The sequence below is a fragment of the Polistes canadensis genome, unplaced genomic scaffold, assembly GCF_001313835.1.
Source record: "Polistes canadensis isolate GaletaPanama2010 unplaced genomic scaffold, ASM131383v1 scaffold_49, whole genome shotgun sequence".
Lineage (NCBI taxonomy): Eukaryota > Metazoa > Arthropoda > Insecta > Hymenoptera > Vespidae > Polistes > Polistes canadensis.
This window is the reverse complement of record NW_014569596.1, coordinates 144,390-172,223: the sequence shown is the minus strand read 5'-3', so window position 1 is coordinate 172,223 and position 27,834 is coordinate 144,390. Positions and strand designations below refer to the sequence as shown.

The window sequence follows — 27,834 nt, the reverse complement described above, 5'->3', positions numbered from 1 at the left end:
AATGAAGCTATTGTCCGCGACGTCCGTTCGTCGGACGAACGCGACGAGTAATTGGCAAAAGATATCGGCAAACAGCCAGCCCTTCTCATCTTCCTCATTCTTCCCCCTCTTTCTTCTCTTTTTTTTTTTTCTTTTTTCTTTTTTTTTGTTCTTTTCTTCTACTCTTGACTCTTCTTCTTCCTCTTGCCATCTTGTTAGCCGAAAAAACTCACGGCTCGATTCTTGACAGCTCTTGATCTATGGTTCCTACGTATTACCGTTTCTGTCCTGCTCTTATTTCCTCGATCTTTCCTCAACACGTCAACAACAACCACTTGGGGTCTTTCGACTCATGCTCAAACTTGCACAACATTTCTTCCTACCATAAATGGCTAACCGAAAACGTACGAATTCTGGCTTCTCGTTGTTCCATCTTGTTCGACCCACGTTCTCTCGAAGACATGTAAAAGCCTTCCTCTCGTTTGCTTACCAAAACTGGTAGACAATCATTTTGCAATCGTCTCATTTTTATTTATGTTTAATATTTTATTATTTGAGTTAATAATATGAAGATATGGTTTTTTTTTCTCCATTTTTCTATACCATGCGAATATTCTATTCGTTTGTTATTTATAGTATAATAATGCAACAAGTACGATATGTGAAAGTTGAAATTTATTCGTAATCCTGTCGTCGACTCATCGTTTTTATATGGATTAGATAGCAAACGAATTTGTTAATGTATTTCATATCTGTTCCTTTTACTTTGATTTCGAAAGATAATTTGTAAATGGACTTTTGTTATATACTTGTTATTCAGAAAGCTTGTAGATTTAGATCGTAAGAACGTAAATTATTGACTTAAGATAACGAGTATTAAATCGACGATTACTAAACATCAACTTACTAGAAACGATCATTACAAAATTCAAGGGAATAGACAAACATCCTGTCGTAATTGTTTCAACATGAATATTCGAGAGAAATCGTTCGAACGTCAGCAACCAAATACATTGACAGATTGGATTGTCAAAAGCAAATTATTAAATGTACGAACGCATAAGCGATCATCCAAATATGAACGTCGGAGTGTTGGTTTTCGTAGATATAACCTTGAGAAAGTAGCAGCCCTTTTATTTTATTCGTTGAGTTGAAATTAATAATAATTAACTCTAGCTGTCGACGAGCTCGTCAAGACCAAGTTCTCCGGTAAAGTGACAAACAATTTTATTGTACGTTCCATTCTCACGGTGAATTCTCAGTAAAGAAATTCTTTAAAGTTGACTAAAACGTAACTGCGACGAAGAAGCGGAGTGAGTTTGCTTCCACCTTTTCCCGCGAGCCGTTACGTCGAGTATTAATGGGTGCAATTAAGAAAACGACTTAGGAACCTAAAGAAAAAAGACCAACGCGAATTATGTTTACGGGAATTTATCTTAGGATCATGGAAAAACGGAACATCCTTTAACGCGAGAATAAATTTTAAAATTCATCGAATGTCTTCATATTTATAACCATTAACGTCGGATTCATTTAAGATTTGTTTTTATCTTAAATTAGATTACTTCAGAAATAGGTATTAGCGAAGCGACATTTACGATTGGAAAAAAAGATAATCTCATTTTTATGACATAAGCGATAAAACGCTTCTATTTTATCGATCTTGAAAAATACATATTGTATTTATGTAATAGAATTAACGGCACGAAATGGGATCATTTTAACGTTCGCATATCGAGATTTAATCGATCATAAATTGATATAAGTTTTAATTATACCACAGTGTATATCACTTTTTTTTATTTGAAGTTATAATAGAAAAGTAATTATGAATTGAAACTGTTAGATCAATAAACATCGTCTAGGTAATGAAATGATCTTCGAGAAGATGTTGAAGACATTTTCGGAGAAAAACGTTTAAATCCTTAGACGATTTCTGTTACCCCCGTTTGGGTAAGGTAATATACTGAAATTACGGGTGTCAGGATAATTAGTTAGGAATAAATGATCGGTAATTTTGTATCCTTGGGTAACACCTGTGATGGTGGTATCCCTTCTTGGTACCTCTCGAACTCTTCTTCCATAGACCGTGTTGACTTGTCACCGTGCGACAGCTGCATCGAGCGTTTCCTCTTCGTCCTTGCACCTGTCTCCCCTAGGGCCATTACGCACGAACGTGCAGCTTGCGGACGTCCGTAGAGGGAAATCACTTCGTACTCCTCTTCTTCTTCTTTTTCATCTGCTTTTTCCTCTTCATCATCGTTCTCTTGTATTCTTCTAACGTTCTTCTAAAGATCGCCAGGATGATTCATACGCTTCCTCGGGTACCATGTTGTGTTCGAATAGAAACAAAGAAAATAATACAAATAAATAACGACAAGAGAGAAACGAAACTCGAGCATAAACCTTAGGAAAAGAAATTGCAATCGCAGTGACGTTATTGGCAAGCGTTGGTTAGAAGAGGGAGAGAGAGTAAATAAAGAAAAAAAGAGAGACAGAGAGAGAGTAGAATAGAAAGGTAACAAACACGAAAGTATATTATTTATTTCGACTTCTATTTGCCGATCGTCCGCGCCATTAAGTCGTAGAATTTATCGTTCTTTTAATCTGCGCCTATATTTTACAATGGCCGATATTATCGAGAGGAAAAACGTATTGCCACGTTACGAGATATTTCAAAGGTTCTCCACGGGTTGCAAGGATTTTCTACGTTAATCCTGTTGCCTTCTTCTCCTCTCTCTCTCTCTCTCTCTCTCTCTCCCTCTGTCTCTTTTTCTCCCTTCACTACTTTATTTTTGTTGTTGTTAGCGAACGAAACAGCCACCCTTTCCCTCTCCCGCTCCCGCCAATCCTCTCCCGGTGACAAACCGATCGCATAAAATAGCTTGCCATAAACTTCATTTGCATAAGCCGGCTTGTCGCTGTGCACGAACCAAGTCTCCATAGTCACAAACGAGGTATATGAACGAATGATGCTTGAAAAAAGAAAAAATGTAAAAAAAAAAAGAAAAAATGTAAAAAAAAAAAGAAACAAATGCAAAAGATATTTCGGTGAAGATAATCCCTGTCAGTGCGTGACAATATAAATATCATATTCTTACTTTGACGCGTTTGAGAAAAAATAAGAAAAAGAAGTATTTAAAAAACAAACAAAAAATAAAGAATGTGATATGTTAATCAAAAAGGAAATAATCTGTCTCATTGTCAAAATCTCTCAATAAACTATTGTTCAAATATAAAATAATATAATATATCGTTCGTGTATTTCGATTTTCAGTTTCGTTCAAGAATTTGCCTCGCCACCGGCAGATGGGATAACTTTGTTATTGGAGACTCTCCGTGGAGTACAGCTGGCTCAAAGTTCACCGCCAACATCCGGACAGGTCGGGCCAAGGGTCGGTACCAGAAGGGCTGCTTTAGATGAGTTGGGATGCGTGGAGTGTTTGGCCGCCTGCGGTGAAAGATGCGCTGATGCACCGCGGCTACTGGTGCAAGCTCAACCTGGACTTCTTGCTCTGGCGGTCTGTCTGACGAGCAGTCTGAACCGGTCTCGAGTTCTGGCTCTTCAGGTAACAATCGTACCCACCATCTTTTGCGCTCCTACTCGAGGCTTACCGTTATTTTAAAAACAGCTGGCCGACGCGATAATCTCTTACAAACGCGAGAGCCTCTATCCACGTAAACATGCCTTTGAATGATCCTTAATCCTAGAAAAATAAAAATTAAAATCGAGTGCTCAATCATTTCACACTTAACGTTCTACCTTGGTGATCTCTCTTATCCCACTTGTTGCTTATTCTTCGAATTGAAAGAGGATTTCTCGTTAGGAATCAAAATATCCTTATTCGAAAATACACATTTTACCGTTAACATACTTTCTGTCGTAATTTCATATATAATTTATCGCAATTAATTCGGAATTTTGTTTACGCTTGTTAATGCTCAATCAAAAACCAACCGTAGGTATATATTACATTTATCCTCATTTCTTAAACCTATAATCTTAGGAACAGATTAACCATTCATCGTGAACACAGCTACGTTACATGGATATATTTCGGTAGAATAAGAAAAGAATTTGTTTGAACGTTATAAGGATCCAGATAATTCGTTGAACTCGTATGAAGAAGCTATTACAGAATGGGAACAAGCTTTTTTATTCGGTATAAATTTAATTCCATCCAATTAAAATCATCCTCGATTAATCTATTTTTCACTTGACCCATTGAGCCGCTCGTAAACACGAATTTTAGGTAACGAAAGGAACCCTTTTACTCGATCGAACTCCGTTATTTGAAGAATATATACCTTCAACGGCAAAACCAGTTTTTATCATTTCCACCGCCAAACGTTATTCGGTCGAACGCAACGGTTTCATTTGCAAGCGTTTATACAACCGTCGACCGTGTCTTCTCTTCTTCTTTTTCTTTATTTTCTTATATACCACACTGCGTATCTTTACTTCAGGAAGTACCTACGTACTCGTTAACCATGGCCAAGCGGAGCATTCCAGTGCTTATCACAAATTAACTAAATGAAGCAAGTAATCGTTCGTGCGACAGGTTTCTAATCACTTGTTAAAGGATACAGAGTAGTTGTGATTAGAATATATAAGATCAGCGATAATAAAAATAAAGATGGACAGAAATATTGTAATAACTGCACTTTAGAGTTTGGTATATTAAAAATAAATTACCGAAAAATATATATATATATATTTAAAAGACTTTCAATGGTTGTAAAAAATAATCGTATAAAATGTAGTAATTGAAACTAACGTTTATTTGATAACTTAAGATATTTATAGTTTATCGAGAAAAAGAGGAAAGAAATTAATCGAATTTACAGTTGCTGACGAAGGTATGTCAGACTGCAGGTGGACACGCCGCAGTTTCCGAAGCTGTTTCCACGTTGAGGCTAAAATACGGCGAAGGTGGAAGGTTCAGATTTTTGGCTGGCGCACTTCTAGCTCCCAGAGCTGCCATCGCTCTGAGAGTGGCAGGAGTATCCTTCTTAAATGCCTTTTTAAAATCAGCACCTCGTACGCAAACGAGATTATACATTCAGGTAAGAATAATCAAATGTTTGTTCATAGAAACTGAAAAACGAACGAACAACGTGCGATAAATCATTAAACATTAATAGATAACAGTTTGTGGAAAAAATGATATTTGTTTATCTTCATTAAACATATATTTTCATTGACTGATAAAATGTACATATTTAAATGAAAATCATTTTGTAGGCGGAGGCCTGCGAAGCTGGACTAGAGCCGCAGGTACTCCAAGAATGGTTGAGAGAATCCGACGGTCGAGAGGAAGATACATTGACTGATCTTTTACGAAAGGAAGTCCAAAAATGGGCACAAAATTGTGTCGATGTGGATGCCCTTCAACGAAGGGTTCTACGTGCCGAAGAGACTTGTAGAATTTTAAGCAAGAAGGTCTCTGCTTTACAAAATCAACTCGAGAAATTACAAGTAGAAAAGCTCAACAATTACAATGCTGAGAATCGTGATAATATGTCTAGCGGAACGATTCTAGGAATTAATAAGACGCAAAAGGTATCGTCGAATGCGGAAGACGAAGGTATCAGTTCATCAGAAAGATCGAGCAGTCCAGAAGACATAAAGCATCAATCTCAGAACGATCACCAGAAGATCACGGCAATTCAAGACAACGATCAGGAAACGACGATTGATGACGTTATTGAGGAACTTAGGATCATCGTGAAGGATGCCGAGGAAGAATTCAGCGACAAGAATCAAGAAAGATCTACAGAATTAGATTCGAACGATCCTGCTTTCGTAAAAAATTCTCTCTTCAGACCAAATTCAAAACTTTCTTATGATAATTCGGAAGTCTGTTTGTACGAGCAAGTCACAAAACGAGAACAACAAATTGAACGGAAGATATTCAATTCTAATACTGCTTCGAATAATGTCTTGCAAAATTGTCAGGAGAAAGGTGAACAAGTGACTTATTTTGGTAACGATCGTGATTACAGCGATAATTCGAGTGTCACTAGAAGACTAAGCTCGGATGGATCACGAAGGATCTCGAAATCTTCGTTGGAGGGTAGCGTCAAGATAGTCGTCAAGGGACCGGATGTCGAGGATGCTATAGTTCCGACCATTCTTCATCCGCAACCACCGCGAAGAACACCACCGTGTTTATCGGCACTAATGGCGGTGAGACACTGTAATTTTGCCGATCACAATGAACCTTACAACTCTCACGACGAGGAACTCGAGGAGGAAACTTTAGGCGACGGCAGTGATTCTTTGTTAAGTGCTTCTAGATTGAAGTACAACGAGAAAAATCAATCCTATGAGGAACACATCAGAGAGACCGCTGTCGTTGAACATTTTCAAAAGAGATCTACGACTGGTATGTTGTCTAACAACATTGCCGATAAGAGTGGCAAATTCAGGAAAAGTTTCGATGATCTTCATCATTTTGGAAATAATAAAAATAATTTAGAAGGAAAAACCATAAGAAATTATGAACCTTCTATTTCATCTAAAGCACGAGTGCAAGCTGAAAGTGGATCGATTAAACAGGTAGACGCGTATAGACAATATGAAACGTCTTCTAAAGTATTGGATTTCTCAAAGCATCAAACGGATCGTCAATCTTCCGTTCATCGACATGGTTCTAAGTATAAGAGTGAGGTAGAAAAGAGGAAGCTTTTACGACGATCAACCAGTCATGATTATCTGGATTCGAATACGTCGACGCCTCGTTCGAGAAGATCGACAGGAAGTCGAGTGGAATGTCGTATCAGAAAATTCGAAAGCTTAAACTCGTTCGATGAACATCGTAGCCTTCAGAATTACGGAGGACCTGGGAGTACGGATAATCTGAACAAGGAACATCGTTCAATCACAGAAGATTTCTCCAAGTCCAAAATGCGAAGATCTGAATCCTTTCATCACGTATCCCATATCGCTAGAAAAGATCAATGCTCTTCGAGAGGCGGAAGCGACAGTGGTTTGATTTATATTACGGATTATAATCTCGATCCACTCGTAACTCGAAGACCACGTTCTATAGAAGCACCCAAGTCACCCAACTTGCTTACAAAATCGTTGGATAGAATCGACGAAGGCTTAGATTCAATGGTTAATATCGTTATAACGGAAGAGAAGAACGAATGGAATGCAAATAGACATCAACCGAAGTCGAATAACATTCGCAATGATAAACAATCGATAAAAGTTAAATCCAACAAATTGGATAATTCGAAAAGTAATTATGCGGATCGTGAAAAGCAAAAAGCTAGAAGAGAGGAATCAATGGTAAGAAACAAGCATTTATTAAATGATGAATTTTATAATTGTCATATAAATAATAAACAATTAAAGAATGATGAATTGTATGAAGAACAGAAAAATCGCCAATGGAATTATCATAAGGAATTAGAATTAGCAAGGAGGGATACTGAAATTAATTGTGAAACTACACCCATGGGATTATCAAAAACCGAATCCAAACATAATTCATTTGGGCAAAACAAATCTATCGTCAATAGGTTTTCTAATAAATCAAATGATTCTGGTATTTTCGCTGGGCGAACCTATGACACTTTTGGACTTGGCAAAAATCGATTCAATGCAGGAAAGTATTCGGGTGATCAACGCGTTAAAGATAATCCATTGGCAAGACGAAATACAACTTCATCCGTAATTGGTAAACGTGGTAAGGTTACTGATGTTGTTTCAGGTCTATATTGAAACCATAAGATCGATATTTTCATCAAATTTTTTCAAATTTAAGTATCGCTGAGAAAATATTGTTTAATCGACAAAAAGAGACTAATATATTTTTTATACTACTTATTATTAAAATTTGTAATGAACTTAACAAATCCTTGTGCAATATTTACAAATGTTCGCGCGCACGCGCACACACATACACACACACACACACACAGTATCGCTTAGAAATTAATTTATTTTTATAAGCATTACAAAATTATGTGCATTCACATAAGATGATTATGGCGGTGATGGAGGGATCTCTTAAATGCATTGTGCAATATTTTCTTCTCATTGCAATCGCGTGTGCGGGCAGTCATGATATAATTACAACAAAGGCTGTATCTTATGCATATTTAAGCAAAAATGTAAATAACAGCTTGTGAGAAAATATAATATTTGAACATCTCATTTCTATAACTAAACGAGTTTCGAGAATTATATAGAATTCCGCGAAATTATTAAATAGAATGGCCAATAATTTCGTTAATATGCTACTGTAACTTTGCTTTTAATTTATTAAATTTGCATTATTTAATGTAAAGAGGATAAATCTCATAATTATTTGCAATTAATGAAAGAATAACATTATAACTATAATATCAAACACTCTCACGATTTGTATATTCTATAATACTTTCTATACATGTAAGTTGACTTATTTAATATACATTTATTTGAACGTTATAGTGTTCTATTAAGTTTCGTACAAATCATAAATAAGAAGGAGCGGGGCTGTAATTACTTTAATAACAACATAATATATTTCGATACATTACAATTGATCAGTCAAATAATAGGTAAGTAAAAGGGAGATATTAAATAAATCATCTTGCATTTAATTGTTTTAAATAATAAAAAGATTATTCAATGAACAAAGATCAAAAAAAGGTATTTTATCAAAACTCCATTCCCTATGCTGATGATAAATGAAATAATATATTATATATGCAAGTGATACGAGGAACACAATTACTCTTATATTATATTATATAAAATATTTCATATCGATAAAAAAAAGTATAAGCAAATAAATTCATTCGTATACTCAAATATAAATCACAAAAGTAGTTCAAAAAATTTCACGAGATTCTTTTGTTATGTTTATGTTGAATAAGTGCAAAAATCTTTAAAGTTATTGTGCTAAAAAAAAAAAATAATAATTGAAATATATTTGGGTAGAAACAATTATACATTTCAACTAGCCGTAGCATGTAACAATGTGGTTGTAACTTCGCTAAGTTCGTGAGTGGATGATCGATTATTTCTGTGAACAACTCCTAAATTATTTAACAATAATGGCTCATTATTTTTATCCTTAGATAATTCTAATAATTGTCGGGATGACTTATCTAAAAGTATAAAATGCATTCATTACGGCTGATAATTTATAAAAAAGTAATGTATCAAATATGTAATTATTAAAAAATATCAGTTCATAAATCATTAAGTTACCTTGGCTTGTTGATAATAAGTACGAAAGTTCTTCTTGAGTAGAAACATACTGAAATTCTTCACCGCAAGCACCTTTCAATACGGCAACAACATCGGATCGTGGATTAAAGAAATACAGGCTTTGCTTACGATTATTAAATTCGCCGATTAGCGTTGCTATGCCCTAAAATATCGGAAAGAAATTATAGATGCTGTGATCTTATACAATATTTTCTATTTTCTTAGTAACATTTTACCTTAGCAGCTGTAAAATCTGCACCTAGGACATATCTGCAATCAACGACCACAGGCAATTGACTAGAACCTTCTTTTACTCCTGCATCACCAACAGATTGTTTAATAAAATCTACAGCAGGAAAATATAAACTATTTCCTGGAGTAATTAAAAGATACTCCGCACCAGAGTCGGTCTAAAAAATCAAACATACGAACCTATTGATATATCTAACATTTATTGTTTGCTACAATAACAATCGATAAATAACTTTACTCACGGTACACTTATCCACGTGTACAGTTGGTCGCGCAGACGGATATAATAAAAATATCAAATTAGTCCCGACACCCAATAAAATTCCATATTCCACTCCGATGATGAGGCAGAAAAGGAAGGTAACAAACATCGGTATGAGATCTTTCTTGCTAGATTTCCACATGAGCTTCACGACCTCGTACTCGATCATGTATATAACGGCACAAATAATTACTGCAGCTAATGATGCTAAAAAAAGTTAAAATGTAAGTATTGTGATTGTAGTTGATTGACATAAATGACGACTATAAAAACGTATATTATTGAACCTTTTGGAATAAAGTAGAAATATGGAGTGAGAAGACTGAGAGCTAACAAAATCAGTACACCAGTGTAGAGACCACCCATTGGTGTTTTTACGCCGCTAGCATGATTCACCGCGGATCTACTAAAGGATCCTGTAACGGGCATTGCACTGGCGCAGGATCCAAGAAGATTGCAAATCCCCAAGGTAAGGAGCTCCTGCGTGGCATCAATTTTTCCCCCATTGGCGAATGCTTTCGCAATAGCTACATTGCCGAGTACTCCGATAATTGGAACTAATAATATAGACGTTCCTAATTCTGAACACATTTCCATAAAGCCAATGGTACGATTGTTAACGTGAGTTGAAAATGGTGGTGGACCAAATGATGGGAGACCGGATCGTACTTTGCCAGTTAGAATAAAAGGATTATTAGACTCGGACGTGTTCAAATTGTAAGCAATTACTGAACAGATAATGACGATAATAGCGTTTCGTGCTGTTGAAAGCATCCATATTGTTTTAGTCAGTATTCGTTGACAGGTTGATGCTTTTTTTTGATCGGAACATAATTTGATGTCCTTCATTTTCTATAAATAAAATGTAAGCAAATAAATGAACATTCAATAAGAATTAATGAACAAATGTTCTAAAAGATAAGAGTTACCCTAAATGATAACAGAATTATAATACAAGTGAAACTCATCACGGTGTCCCAAGGACTTATCTGATAAATATTTTGAAAGACTTTTATCAAAGTATCTAAGAATCCTACGGATGTGATCCTTAATCCCAAAAGACCTTTTAATTGAGAAGCTACTATGATAACAGATGTTGCCGATGTAAATCCTACTGTCACTGGTACGGATATAAAATCGATTAAGACACCTAGAAAAATGAAATGAGGATGGTATCAAACAAATATCGAATAAATGATTATTCTCTCGTAACAAATCTTCACCTAAATGCAAGCAGGCCATTAGTAGTTGTAAACATCCGGTTAAAAATGCAAGAAGAACAGCAAAATCTGGACTTCTTCCTTGAACATATTCATGGGTCATTAAAGCCATAAGTGCTGTTGGACCGATGGTAATATCTTTACAAGAACCAAATATAACATATACCATAGCACCGATAAAAGCGGAATAGAGCCCATACTGTAAAAAAAATGCAATTGCATACTCTACTGTAAAAACATATAAGAATAAACATTGATTTCAAAATTTACGCAATTATATTCAAGTGAAGTATGTGTACATTCATCTCACGGATCAGCAATTGCAGCAACACAAATCGTTAATAACTTTTTTATCTTTTTATAAAACAGAAATCAATATTCAATGATGATTTACTTGAATTTTACTAATTAAGATAAGAGGATTACCCAGTTTTATGAATAAAAAGAAATCATGATTTATCAAATATAATAATACACGTAATATACATACATTTGTTGATAGTAATATATTCTTAATCTAGCATTTGTTATATAAGTTATATGAAACATATATTACGTTGTTACCAGTATTACTGGATATGGAATGTGTACTATGAATTTAAAAAATATTTAATCAACCCGATTAGAAATTATTTATAATATCAACATAATATCTCGTAAATAAACGCTTTAAATTTCACATACTAGCATATATACAAAGTTTACTCAGTAATTGGATCAGATTATAAATCTGTTCCTTATTTTTAAGTAGACAAAAATTTTAAAGAAAAATTTTGCATTATTTAACAAACTCTGCTATAAAATGAATTTTTGCATGAGTTTATTGAGTGCAGTTACAACTTGTTTCTATCTTCACAAAAAAAAACAAATTTATAATTTGACCCAGTTACGAAATGCATTCTACATAAATATGTAGAATATCAACTTGTCATTGTGAAAATGCATAAAAATTCGAGTTGACGCATAGTCAAAGGGAGAAATTTCATTCGCATCAGTTAGAAAGGCGTAACGAGAAAACACAAAGGATGAAATAGCCATTCTTTCGTACCTGGGGTTCCAAGCCGGCTAAAGTCGCATAAGCTAATCCTTGCGGCATCACAGTGAGCCCAACAGTAACACCGGCGATCGCATCGTTGAAAAATTTTTCCGAATTGTACTTAGGTAACCATTCCAAGATCGGTATCCGTCTTTTCACAAATTTCCGGAAATATCTCCCGCATGATCTCGTTTTAAACTTTCTTTGGACTTCTACTGTATTTTCCGCCATACTACCTTCGAAACAAAATCGTTCATTGTATTAAATAATTCATCTACAATATTTCGCGAAATATTCAAGCTTTAAAATAAATTAAAACAAATATGTATCAATCGTTGGTACAAATGAGAAAAATTAAGAAACATGTTTTTTTCTACAAGCTTTTTCGCAAATTCTTTTGTAAGAATGTACAAGAAATAGTATTTAATCTATGAATATTTTTGGGAATTACGTAAAAAGCGTGCACAAACGAAGTGTATTATCTCTTTGAATAATTGAAACTCTTTACTTGGAATTTGTATTCATCTTTATTCATCAGCAATATAATTTTGCAATTCAGACAAACCTTGAAATATATGCATATGTTTCCCGTTATATAAAGAATCAGAATATGTGTATTGTATAAGAAATATGTGATAGAAAACCACATGCACCTGTGTTTATTGTTATATATATATATATATATATATATATATATATATAATACGAACAATATAGTATATATATACACTATAGAAGATATATTTGGTCGTAATATTTTTTGTTTTTGTTTTAAAGTTTATCGCGATGACGACATACAACTTCATTTCTGCTTTCATTTATTCTAAATTAATCAATCTCGACTGCTTTTTCGAATGCTTTACGGATAAGATACGATAAGAAGTTCCCTTATATGGTGGAAGCAAAAAAACACATTTAATAACTCGATCATTCGAATATCTAATTTTATTTTTGTTCTCTCTCTCTCTCTCTCTCTCTCTCTCTCTCTCTCTCTCTCTCTCTCCGCTCGTTTGTTTTCTGTTTACTTATGATTTTCTCTTTTAATGCTAAAGTCAATGAAACAGATTTTAATAAATCACGAGCAAGGATAATACGCATGAATAAACTAGGAAATTTTACGAATGAAACAACGACGTTCGAATTTATCGAAAAGCAAAGTTCGTAAGGTCGACTTGTAAAAAACGAAAACATTCGAAGAACATGTATGCACGTTGACGGAAGAAAAAAATTCGATGACTAATTTTATATTTATTATTTTGATATATTGTAATATTAATGATTATAACTCGTGAAATTGAAATTGAAATTACAATTTGAGTACGCAACGAGGTTTTGTAACTCTTATCATCAAATGCTTGATAAAATATCAACAACTTATCGTTTCGATAATCTTTTGCACTAACTTTCCGTAATCCCTTGCTAAAGTCGAAAAAGAATAGAATTTCATTAATAAGATATTTTGATCAATAAGTCTTGGTTAGTATTATTTTGTTATCAAATTTCGAACGAATGCATACGTTTTAAATGATTTCAATTCAAAGAATTCCGCATATGTTCGTAATCATCAAGTTTTGGGAATTAGATACTTACGTGACTTTTTACTTAATAATTGGTCAATTATAAAATAATATGTATAATTATTAATCATTATTACAGAACCTCGTCATTATTTTTACTCGAAGACGTCTCTCATTAGGATTTCACTCGAGCATGGAAGCACTCGTTAAAGCAAGCTCATTTTACGAATAAAATTTTATACAATGTTCGAAATAATAATACCATTTTTTAAAAGATAAGCATGTATTTGTATTCAGTATATAATTATTGTTCGTGGTTTTCTATTTTCGTTCAAAAAAACGAATTTGATATATCGAATGACCCTTTTTATTTCTTCCTCCAAAAATAAACTTACGAGTTTTAAGCAGCGATCTAGTAGTAGTCGATGCGTCGATAATTACGAGGCTACGCTATCTTCCGTGCAGATGTATACCAGAGGGAGAAATCTATTTATTCGTGCACCTGCCCTTTCACGTGAATTCATTCAAGAGATTCTACATAACTTTACATATTCGATAACAATTTAAATTCCAAAAAAGCAAATGTGATCTTTAACTTTTTTGTTATTCGCGATTACAAAAAACCGGTAAATATTATTCAAGACGAAATAAATATTTTCGATGCGTAAAATCGGATCCTTAAACTCGAAAGAAATGTGATCCATAAGAACGGTATAATTGATGAGTCGATTGATTTTGCATCACTGAAGTAGCTTGAAATTGTTCAACTACCTCCAATATTTCTCTCTCTCTCTCTCTCTCTCTCTCTCTYTCTCTCTCTCTATCTATCTATCTCTATTTTTCTCTCTATCTCTTTGCACACTAACGGTAAAAGCTTGTTGAAAAAAAAAACGCTCGTATCGGGAACGCTATACCGCGTGTCACTCACTGAAAGTTATCCGGGGCTAGTTGATCGTTTATATAGTAACGCGAAGGAGAGAAGCGAAACTCGCGTATGGACGAAGGAAAAGTTGGCTATCAACCTTCCTCGCTTTTTAAGCCTTACGTTAATACACAATGAATGAACGTGAGAGGGTACGCCTCCTGGGAGTACGATTACGTGCAAAAGTATTAGGACAAGTAAATCCGTATAAATAGTCAGCTCGTGTTAGTCCCAGTTGAACATTACGTATTTCTTTCTGTGTATGTTAAACTAGATATGTGTATTACTATGTATATATATATATATATATATATATATATATATATATATATATATATATATATATATATATATATATATATATAAGCTTAGGAACATAGCAACACACTACGTAATGTCAGTGCACTTCGAAGGTGATCGTATTGTGGTTTTTATTACTTATTTAAAACCTCTTTTTATTATGTCTTGCATTAACTCATACTCGTGCCATACAAGGACAAGAATTTTTTATGGTAATTATTTATATATTGTAAACTAACGTGATATTGTTATAATAAAAATTGAATATCTTATTAAAATAATTAGTATTAACTTAGCAAATAATACACAGTAAATAATTCAGCTTATATTCAATGTATTTTCCTCGAGTAAAATCTTGATTCTTAAATGAACTATTTTTGAAAATAATTTAGACCAATTTTCTATTCTGAATAATTAACTTAATTTCTGATGAAATAAATTAAATTGGCATAGTTTTCGCGCCATTTGATTCGATACCCATTCATCGAGTGTATACAATAGTGACTTACTCTTATTGGACAAAGTAATAAGACGCACACAACGTAGAGAAAATCGTAATCGTTTAAGGCGAGCACAAAAACGAACGATTTAACGACACAATTTACTAAGTAAAGAGAAGTAATAGCCTTGAATAGTTTTTCTCTAATTTAATTACACAATTAGTTGGTAACAAATTTCATAATTCTAGGTCATACATACCTTTACTTCGATTTCCTTTCGCACTGGAATCACCGAATCGGACGCAAATAAATTTTTCTTGTTCTACCAATCAGCGAAGAGATTGTCTTTACAAATACCGCGTGACATATCACGTTGACAGCTGATAGCGTCCATCGCTTTCATTGAAGGGCCACGACTACTTGACCCTTTCCGTTACACAATCGAAAATAAACCGCATCGAAATGACGGCGTATGTATCTACTACCAACGCAAATATATATTAAAATAATATTATACATGTGGTTGACTTCTAACTATTCATACAAAAAACCTTGTTAAAGAATAATAAAAAATAAATCATTTATATTTGTTTACAATATTAATAAAATTGATATCAATAATTATAATGGAATATTTTACATATTTATTGAAAATATTTCACGCGTTAAGACATATATGCATACATACGTCACATTTTAGGTTACACGATTAAACACACCTAACATCTTATAACCTAAAAACGCGATAATTATTTCTGCTGAAATAAAACTTGATGTTTGGATAGTCGACACTTTTCTTTAATTTTTGATATTTTTATCCATATAACATTACATTAAAAAATAAATGTAAAAATCCGGTACTTCGTTATTACAGGTTATAAACTTGATGTCACTGGTTTCGATACTTTGCACATTTATTTGCACGACTTTATTGCGCAAAGATGGCATTGCAATCGAGACTTATCGACAGACGATAATCTTTTAAAGATTTTCTCACTATTGTCTCTTTCTAAATTACTACGATTAATTTAATAATAAATCTGTCTCTCTCTTTTTGAATATAATTATAATAATATAAAGAAAGTAATTTAATTGTTGTTTATTATTCTATTGAGACTTTTTGCGACAGATATTTTCAATTAGGATACAAAATCTATGATTTGTTTATTCAATGAAATTAATCTTCACTGTAATTGGACGAATCTGCAATAAGTTAAGACCAATAAGTAAAACGGAGTTTGAAATTTTGCAATCATTCACATTTCAAACTGTAGGCGTGGATCAGTAATGTACAAGTTATTAAACGTTGGCTTTCTATAAAGATTGACATTTAAAACTTATTATATACATTGAAAATAATATCATTCCTTTTGTACTTTGTAAAACTTCCAATATTTGAACCAATATACGTTTGAATTTTTTTGTTATCCGGTATCAACGAAGTAAGTAGAAAGTTTTCAAAGTAAATGACATCTCGACATTATACAATGTGCGATTATTAGATTTTTAAGGTACTAAAATAAAGAATTTTGTTAGTGAAAAATTCAAAAGAATAAATATTAAGTGAGTCTGACGATATATTATTAGGTGGTAAGTATAAAATATATTATTATTCATTTCGTTTGTATATTTGAAAAACGTGTGTGAAGCATTATCATATGGCGTTAATTTTTTTTTAGCTTGACTCGCATATCATTTTACCGTTTTAATTTATATTTTTTATTATTATTTTTTATGTCATTAGAGTGATTAATATTTGTATAATTTTCGTATTATTCATTGTTTTAATATGTAAAGAAATACTTTGTGATGCAAATCGAATAACCGTTGATAATAATACGATTTTTCAACTCTATGCTATGAGATGTTGCCATGTATGTATTTTGTTCGACCTATGGTGTTTTTATTTGATATTTTGTTTATGTTTTTTTTATCTATTGCGTATTATATTTTCTCATGCTATATATACTTACTGTGTAGATATTAATTTAATATTAAATTAACTTATTCACCCATTAGTTGTATTTGTTAATAATACTAATTATTATTATTACCAATATACGGTATTCTGTATACGATATATGTATACAATATGTCTGTACGATAGGTAAAATGGAATATCAAAATAAAATTTTACAAAAGATATCTAAAAACCAGCAGGTAGCTGTTATTAGCAAATTGCAAAATATGCAGTGGTTAAAAAATAATGTACCTTTACCAGGCTAGTATGTTCAATTTATTCATTTTTTTAAGAATGTGATCATAGAATATTAAATCTCTTTTAATAAATTTATGAAATTTTTGTTTTGTATAATTAGTAGATTTTATATTAACATCCATTATGAAATTTTTTTATTAATTTATCATTTACTAAGAAAAATGCATATAAAATATTATAATATTTTGTTGCATTATAGTGTAAAGTCCAAACAAATAAAGAAAGGCACAGACAATTTAAGAGATCTTGAGGCGGTTAAGTCCGCTAATACTTCTATAAACAATAATATAGACTTACCAAACTCTAATAATACTATTTTTATAACGCATGACAATAAATGTAATTTTGAAACTGAAACTGACATAACTGAAAAATCAGTTGTATCAACAAATGCGGTATCTACTTGGAATTTAAAAAATAAAATAGAAAATAGTTTTTCATTTTTAAATAAGCAAGAATTAGATTTTAAAAAATTGGAACGAAAAGAAGTAATTAATATGACTAATACTGATAATTTGATCATACAAAATTTTAAAATGAAATGTAAGTTGGAGGAACAAGAAAAGGACAATTGCAGTATGTTAAATATTGCAACAGAGGATACAAGTCAGTAAGTTGATCATATAATTTGTAAACTTTTAACGTAATATTTGAGTTACTTATATTTATACATTCCAATAATTAGAGACACTGTAGTGTGTAATCTTGTTCCGCTGAAAGTACAAGATAATATAAGTAAAACAAATCAAACAAATGTTGATGATAAAAATAATAATGATAAATTGAATTCAACATCTAGTATAGCAATGACAACAGTATTAAAAAAAGGTAATCAAAAAAATTCAATTTTATATTTATAACAATTTTTATTGTACGACTTATATTTTATTAGATAACAATCAAGAAAACTGCAGTAATAATATTAGTTCAAAAGATAAAAGTCCAGTTCCATTATGTACTACTAAAAAAGATACATGTAGTCTTAATTTATCAAAAACTTCCAATTTTTCTGGTAAATTTAAGAAAATACATGAAAATCAAAATGTTACTGTTGACAATAAACTCAAAAATGAAATGAAAGATTCTAAGAAGGAATCTGATATGAAATATTCTTCAGAATATACATCAAAATGTGCTAATAAAAATGTTAAAGAAAATGGACACAATAAAACAATCTTAAATAATGCCAACAGACAATTTAAAGTAAATCGTGTGAACTCTTCATACAGAAAAACAGAAAATAAATCAATACCGAAAACATACAACGATTCATCAGAAACTACACAATATTCTGTTGTTAAGGAAAAAAAATATACTTCAAATTCATTTCAATCAATACAATTAAAACCAACTGCACAACCATTTAATATAAATGAAGAGTATTGTGTTCTTAATAATAAATTAATAACTTCTGATAATAAATCTGGTAATACAAAACCACACGTAACAATGGAAACTGAGTTAGTTGCGAAAACACCAACTCTGAAAGATGAATGCATTAATAAATTTATTGATGATAAATTAGTAACTAATACTGTAAGACATGAAACGAATACATCTTCTAAAGAGATTGAAAAAACTGATGAAAATACTATACAAAATTTGTCATATAATCACTTCGTTAATGAATGCATAGAACAAAAAGAGATATGTATAAATCCACCTTTGCAAGATTTGCCAAATTTACAAACGAATAACCAAAATATTAAAGAAAGTACTCACAATGACTCCTGTGATAGTAATCCGCAATTTGATAACATGTATTCTACTAATGTTTGGCATAATTATAAAAATTTACAGCAAAACATTTATCAACAAGAGACAATTTCACATCAGAATTTTTTTCATCCCATTTCTGATCCAGTTCTAAGAAGTTGTCCAGTAAATACTACTTTACCCTCATTAATTCCTAATGTGTCCAATTCTGATGTAAATGCAGTGCATTTAAATCAATATGGAAATGTACCGACTATGCAAAACAATTCAATGAATGCAAGCTCCATGTCTAATCAAAACTTACCTACAAATACAAAAAATGCAAATATGATGCAATATCAAATGCCAAATATGGTTCCATATAATAATTCAAATCTAGTTAGGCCACAGCCAAATTATGATGCAAATCCTATGACAATGTCAGATGAGCAATATAACTTACATGGATATGGAATGAATCCTTTATATTGCATAAATAATTGCCCTTGCTGCAGAAATAGTAATTATATACTTTTCCAGAATTGGAATTTACCTAATGTTTATGCAGTACCATTAACCATCGTTACAAATCCTAATCAATGCAATTGTATGTTATGTTGTTATCAATTGCAATCTAACAATATGATCTACAAGAGTCCTGGTGTGGTAACACAAAGCCCACCTTATGTACATGCAGAAGTTCCATGTGAGCAAAACTTGCAAAAAAATTTTATTAAACCTATATCCAAGTGTTGGTATAATGATATAAGTTTAAAAAACAATGAAACAGGTAACACTAAATTACAGATACAAGAAGTCATAATAAATATGCAGGAACAAATAGGTAAGTGAAATAAGAATTTAAAAATTGAAAAAAGTATATATTTAACCTTAGAAATTTGTTATATTATTAATAATATCTATTTTGGTTTTTTTAATGTCTTAATTTTTTAATGTTACATAGATCAAGGGCAAAATACTCAAAATAGTGAGTTATTAAATAATAAAGAAATTAATAATCTTCCAATAATATCACCAAAAGATTATATGAATTATGGAAGCAGTTTTCTTTCAAATAATAAAGCCACAAGACCTCAAACAAAGTATAATGAAATAAGAGAATCAACTCAGAGTTATAATTCACAAAATAAAAAAGGCAATAGACGCTCCTTTCTCTCCAGAGAGTATGTGTCTAATGCAAACACTGATTGTGGGAAAAAGACATTTAAACAGCAATACAATTCAAGTTATAAAACACAATAATATGGTTATCTTTTTTTTTTTTTATATAATTCATATAACAGTTTATACAATTGGTATAATTAATATAAAGTTCTTCTATTATTAATATTCTATTCTAGAAAACACTTAAGCAGTACATTTATCATGACTTTCAATAGGGTATGTCTTTTTTTTTATTAATAATAAAAAAAAGCAATTTATATATTTGTGAAAATTTATGAATATTTATATTAAAATATAAACAAGTCTTTTTTTTGGAACAGTATGTTCAGCAAGTTCCTATATTTATGTGATAAAAACATGACTTTATGTTATAAAAAATTATTTCTTTAAAATGTTTTCATTTTTCGTTGTACTAATTCATTATTAATTCAATTAAATAGATTAAAGATGACAAAAAAGTTAACGTATAAAAACTTTGTAATAAAATAATATATAGACGAGTATATCTAATTTTTAAGTTTTTCTTTTTTTTTTTATATATATATATATGAGACATTGTTATTATATTATATAGTTTATACACCATTTTCATTTTTTGTATTAAAAATAATAAAATCAAATTTTGTAATATGTGCATTAAACCTATGTTCTTTTTTTTTTAAATATTATTCATTAACATATTTACAAAACAAACCTGTAGGGGAATTATGCAAAAAATAATACTCTATGGTGTCACATTGTTTGTTATCGATGAATCGATATAAAATAAATCATAGATTTGTACTGGCGAACTCGTCTCTCGCTTCGACGAAAGTCTTTCTTATAAAATCATGAGGTATGGTATATGTTTCTGAATCCATGCACTTAATTCCATTGAACTCTTTTAACATGGTTAACAAATCCACATCTGTTTTTGCAATAATGATCGGCTCGTTGGTAAGAGATTGTATACTTTGTAAAATTTCTGTGATCGGCCGTAGTAATATTAAATAGCGATCGTTATCTTTGAAATCTTTGACCAGAGTGCTAATGCCCTACAAAATAAAAGAATTATTAAATTCATTAACACAAACAAAAATAAAAAAAATAAAAAGTATAGATTCTATTATGATGTTACCTGTGCCGCAGTAAAATCGATTTTGTCGATATATCCGCAATCCAGTACGACATATTTCATATTTTTGGAATGTATAAATGATTTTTTATGCTTATTATCGTTTAACGTTTCAGTCAAGTATATCCTCAGATAATCAACTGCAGGAAATAAGAGTCCAGCGCTTGGACGAACGAGAACGTAATTTGCTATAGGATTCTACAGCAATAAAAAATATAAAAAGTAAGTTATATTTCTATTGGTTGAATATTTTAATTATATATTGGGTAAGCTTATATAATTATTATTAATTAATATTATTATTAATTATTTTTCTTAACTGACTTTTCTATATTCGATGTACATGGTTGGTCGGGCATTGAAATAAATTAATATAAGTAGGTCGATTGCGATGCCTATCAAAATTCCTAGTTCAACACCGGCAAACAAGCATGCGAAAAACGTGATGAAAGCCGGGATAAGATCTTTCTCTTTAAAAAAAAAAAAAAATAACTAAATTAGTAAATAAATTTTAAATATTAATGACGAATATATACGATTATAAATTCTTACTACTGCTTCTCCAAATCGGCCGTAATATATTTATTTCAACCATAAATATGACTGCACTTATTATAACTGAACTTAAAGTAGCTTTGGGTATGTAATAAAAATATGGCGTTAATAGACTTAGAGCAAGTATAACCAGAATGCCTAGAAACAATGTCAACCGATTAATATTATGAATATTATTCATTAAATTACAAAAATATCAATGATTCACCTGTATAAAGTCCTCCTAATGGAGTTCTAACACCAGAAGAGTTGTTTACAGCGCTTCTGGAAAAAGAACCAGTAATTGGCATGGATTGAAAGAATGAACCGATTACATTACAAAGTCCTAAAGTTAACATCTCTTGCGTGGCATCTAGAGTTTGTCCGCGTGCTAAAAAAAAAATCCATGTAAATGGTACAACAATATAAAACATTTATTAGAAGTTTTAAAGAAGTAAGAGTAAACAAAAAAAATGATATATTAGAAGCTTACAGAAGGCCTTGGCGATGGCAACGTTTCCAATAATAGAAATCAATGGTACAACAATAATACCAGACCCAAAATGTTTACAAATATCGAGAAAAGTTTGAGTTTCGTTCCCGATTGTAATCGTAAAGGATGGAGGTTCCACTCGCGGTAAACCTGCATCGATGTGACCTGTAAGAAGGAAAGGTGCTCCATTCTGAATCTCAAAGATATACGATGCCACGGCACAAATAAGAACAACAAGGGCATTTCTCCCTGTTCCTAGGAACCAAAAGAACCTCTTTAGGAATTCGTTTCGAAATTTGATATCCTTCAGAATCTGCAATACGAAATTAGAAATAAGATCTTCGGAGATTGTAGATACAATATAAAAGTGATTTTAAAATTGCACGCTATCTCGTAATCACTGGCGTCATCAACTATTTATCGAGTTCATTGATTCGGGTTCTTTTCGTATGCAAATAACGGAATTAACAAGAATCATTTTTTAATAATTCGTGCATAATGACATCGATTGTATAGAAATATGTTTGTGTTATAACACAAGTACAATCTACGAACATACACTTGTCTTGTCGATTATATACAAACCTTTAAAAGCAGCAAAACAAAAATGCAACAGCAGGAAAGAATAAGATCTGGAAATCTCGTTTGATCAATATTATTATACAATTCCTTCCATATATCTATGAAACTTTCGGCGTGTATTTTCAAACCCAAGAGACCCTTGATTTGACTGCAAGCAATTATTAGACTCGTTGCAGATGTAAAACCAGCAACAACGGGCACCGACACGAATTCTACTAGGAATCCTAGTCGTAGAATACCAAAGATAATAGTTATGCAACCTGATAAAAAACAGAGAAGGATTGCATACTCTGGAATTCCCCTGAAAAATAACAACTCATACTTTTCTATATAATGTTTTATTTTGATTACGTGTTAGTTGAGAGATATTTTAAAATTAGCGAGAATCAAATCATTAATCAAAGATGAACAAAAAATATATTTTACGGAATATTTCATTTCTATATACTTCCATAAATTTTGTATCTGTAGTGCCAATATTTTTGTCTGAATGAAAATAGAAATTTTTTGTATCATTCTTACCTCGCATAAGTGAAAGTCAGCAAGGATATTAGAGCGGTGGGACCGATGTTGACCTCTTTACAAGTACCAAAAACGATATAAACGAAGCTTCCTATTAGCGCACTGTAAAGGCCATACTGTGGACTAAGACCAGCCAATCCTGCATAGGCTATCGCCTAATTGATAATAATTAAATCCAGAAAGCAAAGGACATGTTAAATCATTCGACCATGTATACGTCGTTGACGTAACTTATAAACGTAATCACATGCTTTTGAAAGTACCTGAGGTATCAAGGTCAATCCGACTGTGAGACCCGCAACGAGGTCACCGAGCGCATCTTTGCCTCTGTAAAGAGGTAACCATTTTAAGAGAGGAATTCTTCCCTTAATTATTTTTTTAAAGCTGATCCCAGTCATGTTTGTTAGTCGATTACATTCGTTAAGTTGTCCTTTGTAAGCGAATAGGATGATTATTTGTCTTCCTTTTCTTTTTCAACGTTACGACGTTGCGACGTTCGATGTCAGTAACAAGTCGTTGTTGAATCGTAATAAAATCGACGATAAAGAAACATCACCGAGTTTTTAAAGATCTTCACCAACTACGCAATGAAAAAGATTTTTAATCGTGCCTTGAAATATAATCGCTAACGTTAGGATTACTGTACTAACTACTTAAGCGGAGAGTTTTAATTGTCCTGCAAAGGAGACAATTCTAATTAGCCAATTTGTACGGAACAATTGGCGGGTCTTAAGATCGACACACGCGGTAAGCTACGTTTAACTGTGCTTATTCCAGGTGGTAAATGTTTAATAAGAATGAAATCTAACGTTAACGATGTTATTTTAAAGTGTCTTCATTATGCGAAAATATTGAATTAAGTATGTTTTTAATTAATGACAGATATAATGAATTATGATCAATAAGAACTTACTGATGATAAATATACTGATTTAAAAATAAAATATACAATATTTATACTTGCTGGAATGATAAAACATTAGCAGTTTAACGATTAATCACTACTGACTCCCCTCCATCGATTTCTGACATTCTTGTAGATACTCCATTAAACTCGTTTATCTTTACAGAATTATAATTATTTCGATAGTTTCCTCTTCCACATCTGATGTTATTCTCGTTTCTTTAAAATCGAACGAATTAAATTTAATTACTAAACAGGTATGATATCTTAAAAATACAAAATTACAAAAATAGAAAGAACAAATAGATTTAAGCGGTTGCGTTGTTGTTTTTAGATATTGTCTCACGAAACTCACAGAATCTTTTTAGAGAGAAGATCGTCTCTTGTACGATCTACCTGTTCGACACACCGATCGGATCTATAGCTTCTCTCGATTGGCGCGCACCTCTCTTCCGCGTGCTTCTGAACACGACAAGTGTTTAAACGTCAACGCATGCGTCGTGGTTAAACTTTTCGTTTTCGTTTTCGTTTTCATTTTCGTTATTGTCGTCGCTATCAGTATCGGTCATTGTCATTCATTCAGAAACTAATAGCCATCATCAACTTTGTCAAATCGATCCGTTTTTTCCACGCCTCCGTAATTTTCGGCAATTTTGGACACATCCGGTTCTCTCTCGTTCGCTACATTTACTTTTTTTTTTTTTCCTTTTCATACGAGTAATATTGGATTAGTTTTATTTTTCTACATTGGTAATATTTGTGAAAAAGTATTTGTGTTTCAAATATTCTCCTATAATATCTAAAAATATCTTTTATATATTTTTGTGCTTAGCTTTTTATTTTTTCTCTTTTCAATATAAGATTTATATATTTTAGATAAACCACCTACTGAAACGTGACGTATTTTAGTTCAATTTGCGAGATGTTAATGAAACGAGTACATTATAAATACACGTGCTTACGTTTAACATGATTTCTTTAGTTTAATTCATATAATTCATTGTAAGTTCTCATTCTTCATATTTATGTATTAAAATTATTTCTTCCCAAGGAAAAATGAATTATTATTATTTAATAATTTAAATCTATATTTGTGTGCCAGATACACATTCTATACATGATGATTTATGGATGTATTTATAGATTTGTAAATTTAATAATCCTTAGAATTTTTCCTCATTTCAAACGATAACTGGTTTGTTTAGATTCGATTTTATCCGTGTTCTAGATAGAAAAATTTATTTTATCACAAAAAGAAAACATTCGTATAGATTATTTTTATTATTGTTCTTATAAATTAATTTTGTTTATTAACACTTGGATTTATAATATTAAAAATATCTTTTAGCAATAATTCTTCGAATTGATTGTTACTTCCTCGTAAAAAAAAAAATAAACTGTATTAGTGATTCCAGGTTGGGTCGATGTTCCGTGTAGAGTTAATTCAAGTTCATTTAAATTCTTCGTATGTACGTTTTTACTATGTGTGACAGGTAAACGCTATTGCAAGGACGATGTATATATGTATTGAACGTTCTTGAACGCGAATAAACATTACATGTACTTTTTTTAGATCGTCTATATGTATAAATATCAACTTGTACAATCTTCACTCTCCGTATAATTTTTTTTCTATCCAAATCAAAGTTATTGGCGAAATTTGTTATATAATATTTATTGATTATAAATAGAAAATATACAAAAAATAAATACGCAAGAATAATTACAACAATTATATTGGAAAGGCCACCCACATGAATTTTAATCAGCCAAGGTTATAGATATGCGCTTTTAGTAGTGTGTACATAGTTATATAAATATATTTTACATTCGCGGGTAATTATTCATATCATTCCAAGAAACATTTGAATATCTTTATATAATTTCCAGAGAGCAATGTGGACACACTGACCAAATACAACTTTTATTTTCAATAATGTCTTACAACAGTACGAAAGCCATTAATAAAAAATAGTAACGTCATCAATTTGCTAAGAGAGTGAACTTTACGAAGTTGTGTAATGTGTAAACGTAAGGAAACTGTAACAATAAAACAAATTATTTATAGTCCACGTTAACAGAAAATAACGTTTAACTGCGTTGCATATAAAGTTTAAAAGACCATAATTTTTTGTTTTCATCGAACCTACATGTGTCTAACTCATCTTATAGATTGTAATGATGTTGCTCTGACTTTAGTGAAATCAAATGGGAAAATATTTTGTTAGTTATTACTACTTACGACACTCATAAGATCGTAACATTTGCATTTATATCTTTTAGGATTTTTTTCGCACGAGTAATTTCTTTCGTTAAAAGCTATTTATTTTAAAGAATTATGTATCGTAAGATTTTTCAATTTTGTGTTTCAATTTTTTGTCTTTTATCTGCGATATTTTTTATTTTTTATTTCTTTTAAATTTATGGAAAAAGAGAGACAAATATATTCTAATATTTTATTGAAATTAAGCAAAGTTATTTAAAGTCTTAAATAGATATAAAGAAATTAGTGTTTTATATAATGATTATTTGTTGTAAATGCAATAAAAAAACACAAAAAAAAAAAAATTAGCTTCCACAAAGAAGGTATATATGCCTTTTAACACAAAAAAGTTAAAATAGAACCGCAACAGCAGAAATAAATGAATAAGTGCTCTTAATTGCACATTTAAAATCTGTAATTGCACACTTTATCAATTAATTATTTAATTAGTTATTAATAATTAAAAAAACAAAAACATTTTTTCTCATTTCTAAGCAAACCAATGAAGTTTTCTAAAATATCTTTTTAAGATTTCTAATTGTTGTTTGTTTTTAAATGTATATAGAATTTAATTACACATTCACTTTGTGTACACTACTTGCTATTAAAAATTACTAGGAAATAAGAAAGTTTAAAATATATTGAAATTCTAGTAACATTGCTAAGCCGATATTGGTAATAGTAGTGCTCTACCTTTATCTTACCGACTAAAAAGATGTGATGGTAACTTACCAGTTTACTGTTGATAATTATCGTTAGATATATAGGAATTATTAATACTTTTATGGTTTATCGTCTGTTGATATATAGCAGGAAGACTACTTGTTTCATAAATAGCAATAATGAATTGAATAATAATGTTCTCATATAAAAAATAAATAAGATGATTTAATTTAATAAAATGAATTATAAACATGAACATTTTGTGTTTGCAAGAAAATGAAAAATGTTCAATAAACATTTAAATCAATTATTATCAACAATTATTATTATAAAAATATAATTGTTGAAATTCCTTATTTTTGTTTGAAGTATAATTTAAAAATATATATAATCAATTAAATTGGAAATCAAACACATAAATTTCGAAGTATTGCATACTATTTAATTTGAAAAAAAAAAAATATAAATATCTGTCAAAAGCAAAATATTTTCCAGGCTTATATAAATGTGAAAATTATC

General features: G+C 31.1%; 4 protein-coding genes and 1 long non-coding RNA gene across 13 annotated transcripts in view; 3 read left to right on the top strand and 2 right to left on the bottom strand.

Moving 5' to 3' along the window:
- Positions 1-8,584, top strand: part of LOC106785387 — a 41,278-nt gene extending 32,694 nt beyond the window's left edge. For 2 of the 4 annotated variants that reach the window (XM_014745797.1, XM_014745799.1), the window contains exons 4-6: positions 3,257-3,548; positions 4,828-5,046; positions 5,225-8,584. In XM_014745797.1, the coding sequence (XP_014601283.1) occupies positions 3,257-3,548; positions 4,828-5,046; positions 5,225-7,714 (3,001 nt within the window). In that variant the 3' untranslated portion in view covers positions 7,715-8,584. The remainder of the gene's footprint in view (positions 1-3,256; positions 3,549-4,827; positions 5,047-5,224) is intronic. The other 2 variants (XM_014745798.1, XM_014745801.1) reach the window with 2 other exon arrangements.
- Positions 8,585-8,713: 129 nt separating this feature from the next.
- Positions 8,714-16,046, bottom strand: LOC106785388 (sodium-independent sulfate anion transporter). 3 transcript variants are annotated; one of them, XM_014745802.1, is made up of 10 exons: positions 15,831-16,046; positions 15,402-15,623; positions 11,976-12,199; positions 10,931-11,126; positions 10,637-10,857; positions 9,995-10,559; positions 9,688-9,914; positions 9,430-9,603; positions 9,194-9,356; positions 8,714-9,090 (listed from the first exon to the last, which is right to left on the bottom strand). In XM_014745802.1, exons 3-10 carry the CDS (start codon positions 12,192-12,194, stop codon positions 8,936-8,938), a joined length of 1,920 nt encoding a protein of 639 aa, XP_014601288.1. In that variant the 5' UTR covers positions 12,195-12,199; positions 15,402-15,623; positions 15,831-16,046; the 3' UTR covers positions 8,714-8,935. The 3 variants fall into 3 exon arrangements, with proteins under 3 accessions (XP_014601288.1, XP_014601289.1, XP_014601290.1); XM_014745803.1 differs by having other exon boundaries at positions 15,862-16,046; XM_014745804.1 differs by lacking the exons at positions 15,402-15,623; positions 15,831-16,046 and adding an exon at positions 13,876-14,662.
- A 351-nt stretch (positions 16,047-16,397) lies between these two features.
- LOC106785389 (putative uncharacterized protein DDB_G0282133) lies at positions 16,398-20,349 on the top strand. Of its 2 annotated transcripts, XM_014745805.1 has the most exons (5): positions 16,398-16,732; positions 17,560-17,970; positions 18,046-18,188; positions 18,253-19,899; positions 20,020-20,349. In XM_014745805.1, the coding sequence occupies exons 2-5, from the start codon at positions 17,858-17,860 to the stop codon at positions 20,316-20,318; spliced, it is 2,202 nt and encodes a 733-aa protein (XP_014601291.1). In that variant the 5' UTR covers positions 16,398-16,732; positions 17,560-17,857; the 3' UTR covers positions 20,319-20,349. The 2 variants fall into 2 exon arrangements, with proteins under 2 accessions (XP_014601291.1, XP_014601292.1); XM_014745806.1 differs by lacking the exon at positions 16,398-16,732 and having other exon boundaries at positions 17,896-17,966.
- Positions 20,321-24,876, bottom strand: LOC106785390 (sodium-independent sulfate anion transporter-like). Of its 3 annotated transcripts, none has more exons than XM_014745808.1 (11): positions 24,745-24,876; positions 24,446-24,655; positions 23,749-24,065; positions 23,486-23,640; positions 22,967-23,264; positions 22,382-22,694; positions 22,118-22,279; positions 21,907-22,047; positions 21,679-21,824; positions 21,358-21,552; positions 20,321-21,274 (listed from the first exon to the last, which is right to left on the bottom strand). In XM_014745808.1, the coding sequence occupies exons 3-11, from the start codon at positions 23,881-23,883 to the stop codon at positions 21,011-21,013; spliced, it is 1,809 nt and encodes a 602-aa protein (XP_014601294.1). In that variant the 5' UTR covers positions 23,884-24,065; positions 24,446-24,655; positions 24,745-24,876; the 3' UTR covers positions 20,321-21,010. The 3 variants fall into 3 exon arrangements, with proteins under 3 accessions (XP_014601294.1, XP_014601295.1, XP_014601293.1); XM_014745809.1 differs by having other exon boundaries at positions 24,499-24,655; XM_014745807.1 differs by having other exon boundaries at positions 24,446-24,608.
- On the top strand, positions 24,170-26,047 carry LOC106785392. The gene is made up of 3 exons (XR_001381519.1): positions 24,170-24,232; positions 25,796-25,882; positions 25,963-26,047. It is a non-coding gene; the product is annotated as an uncharacterized LOC106785392 (long non-coding RNA).
- Positions 26,048-27,834: the final 1,787 nt, after the last annotated feature.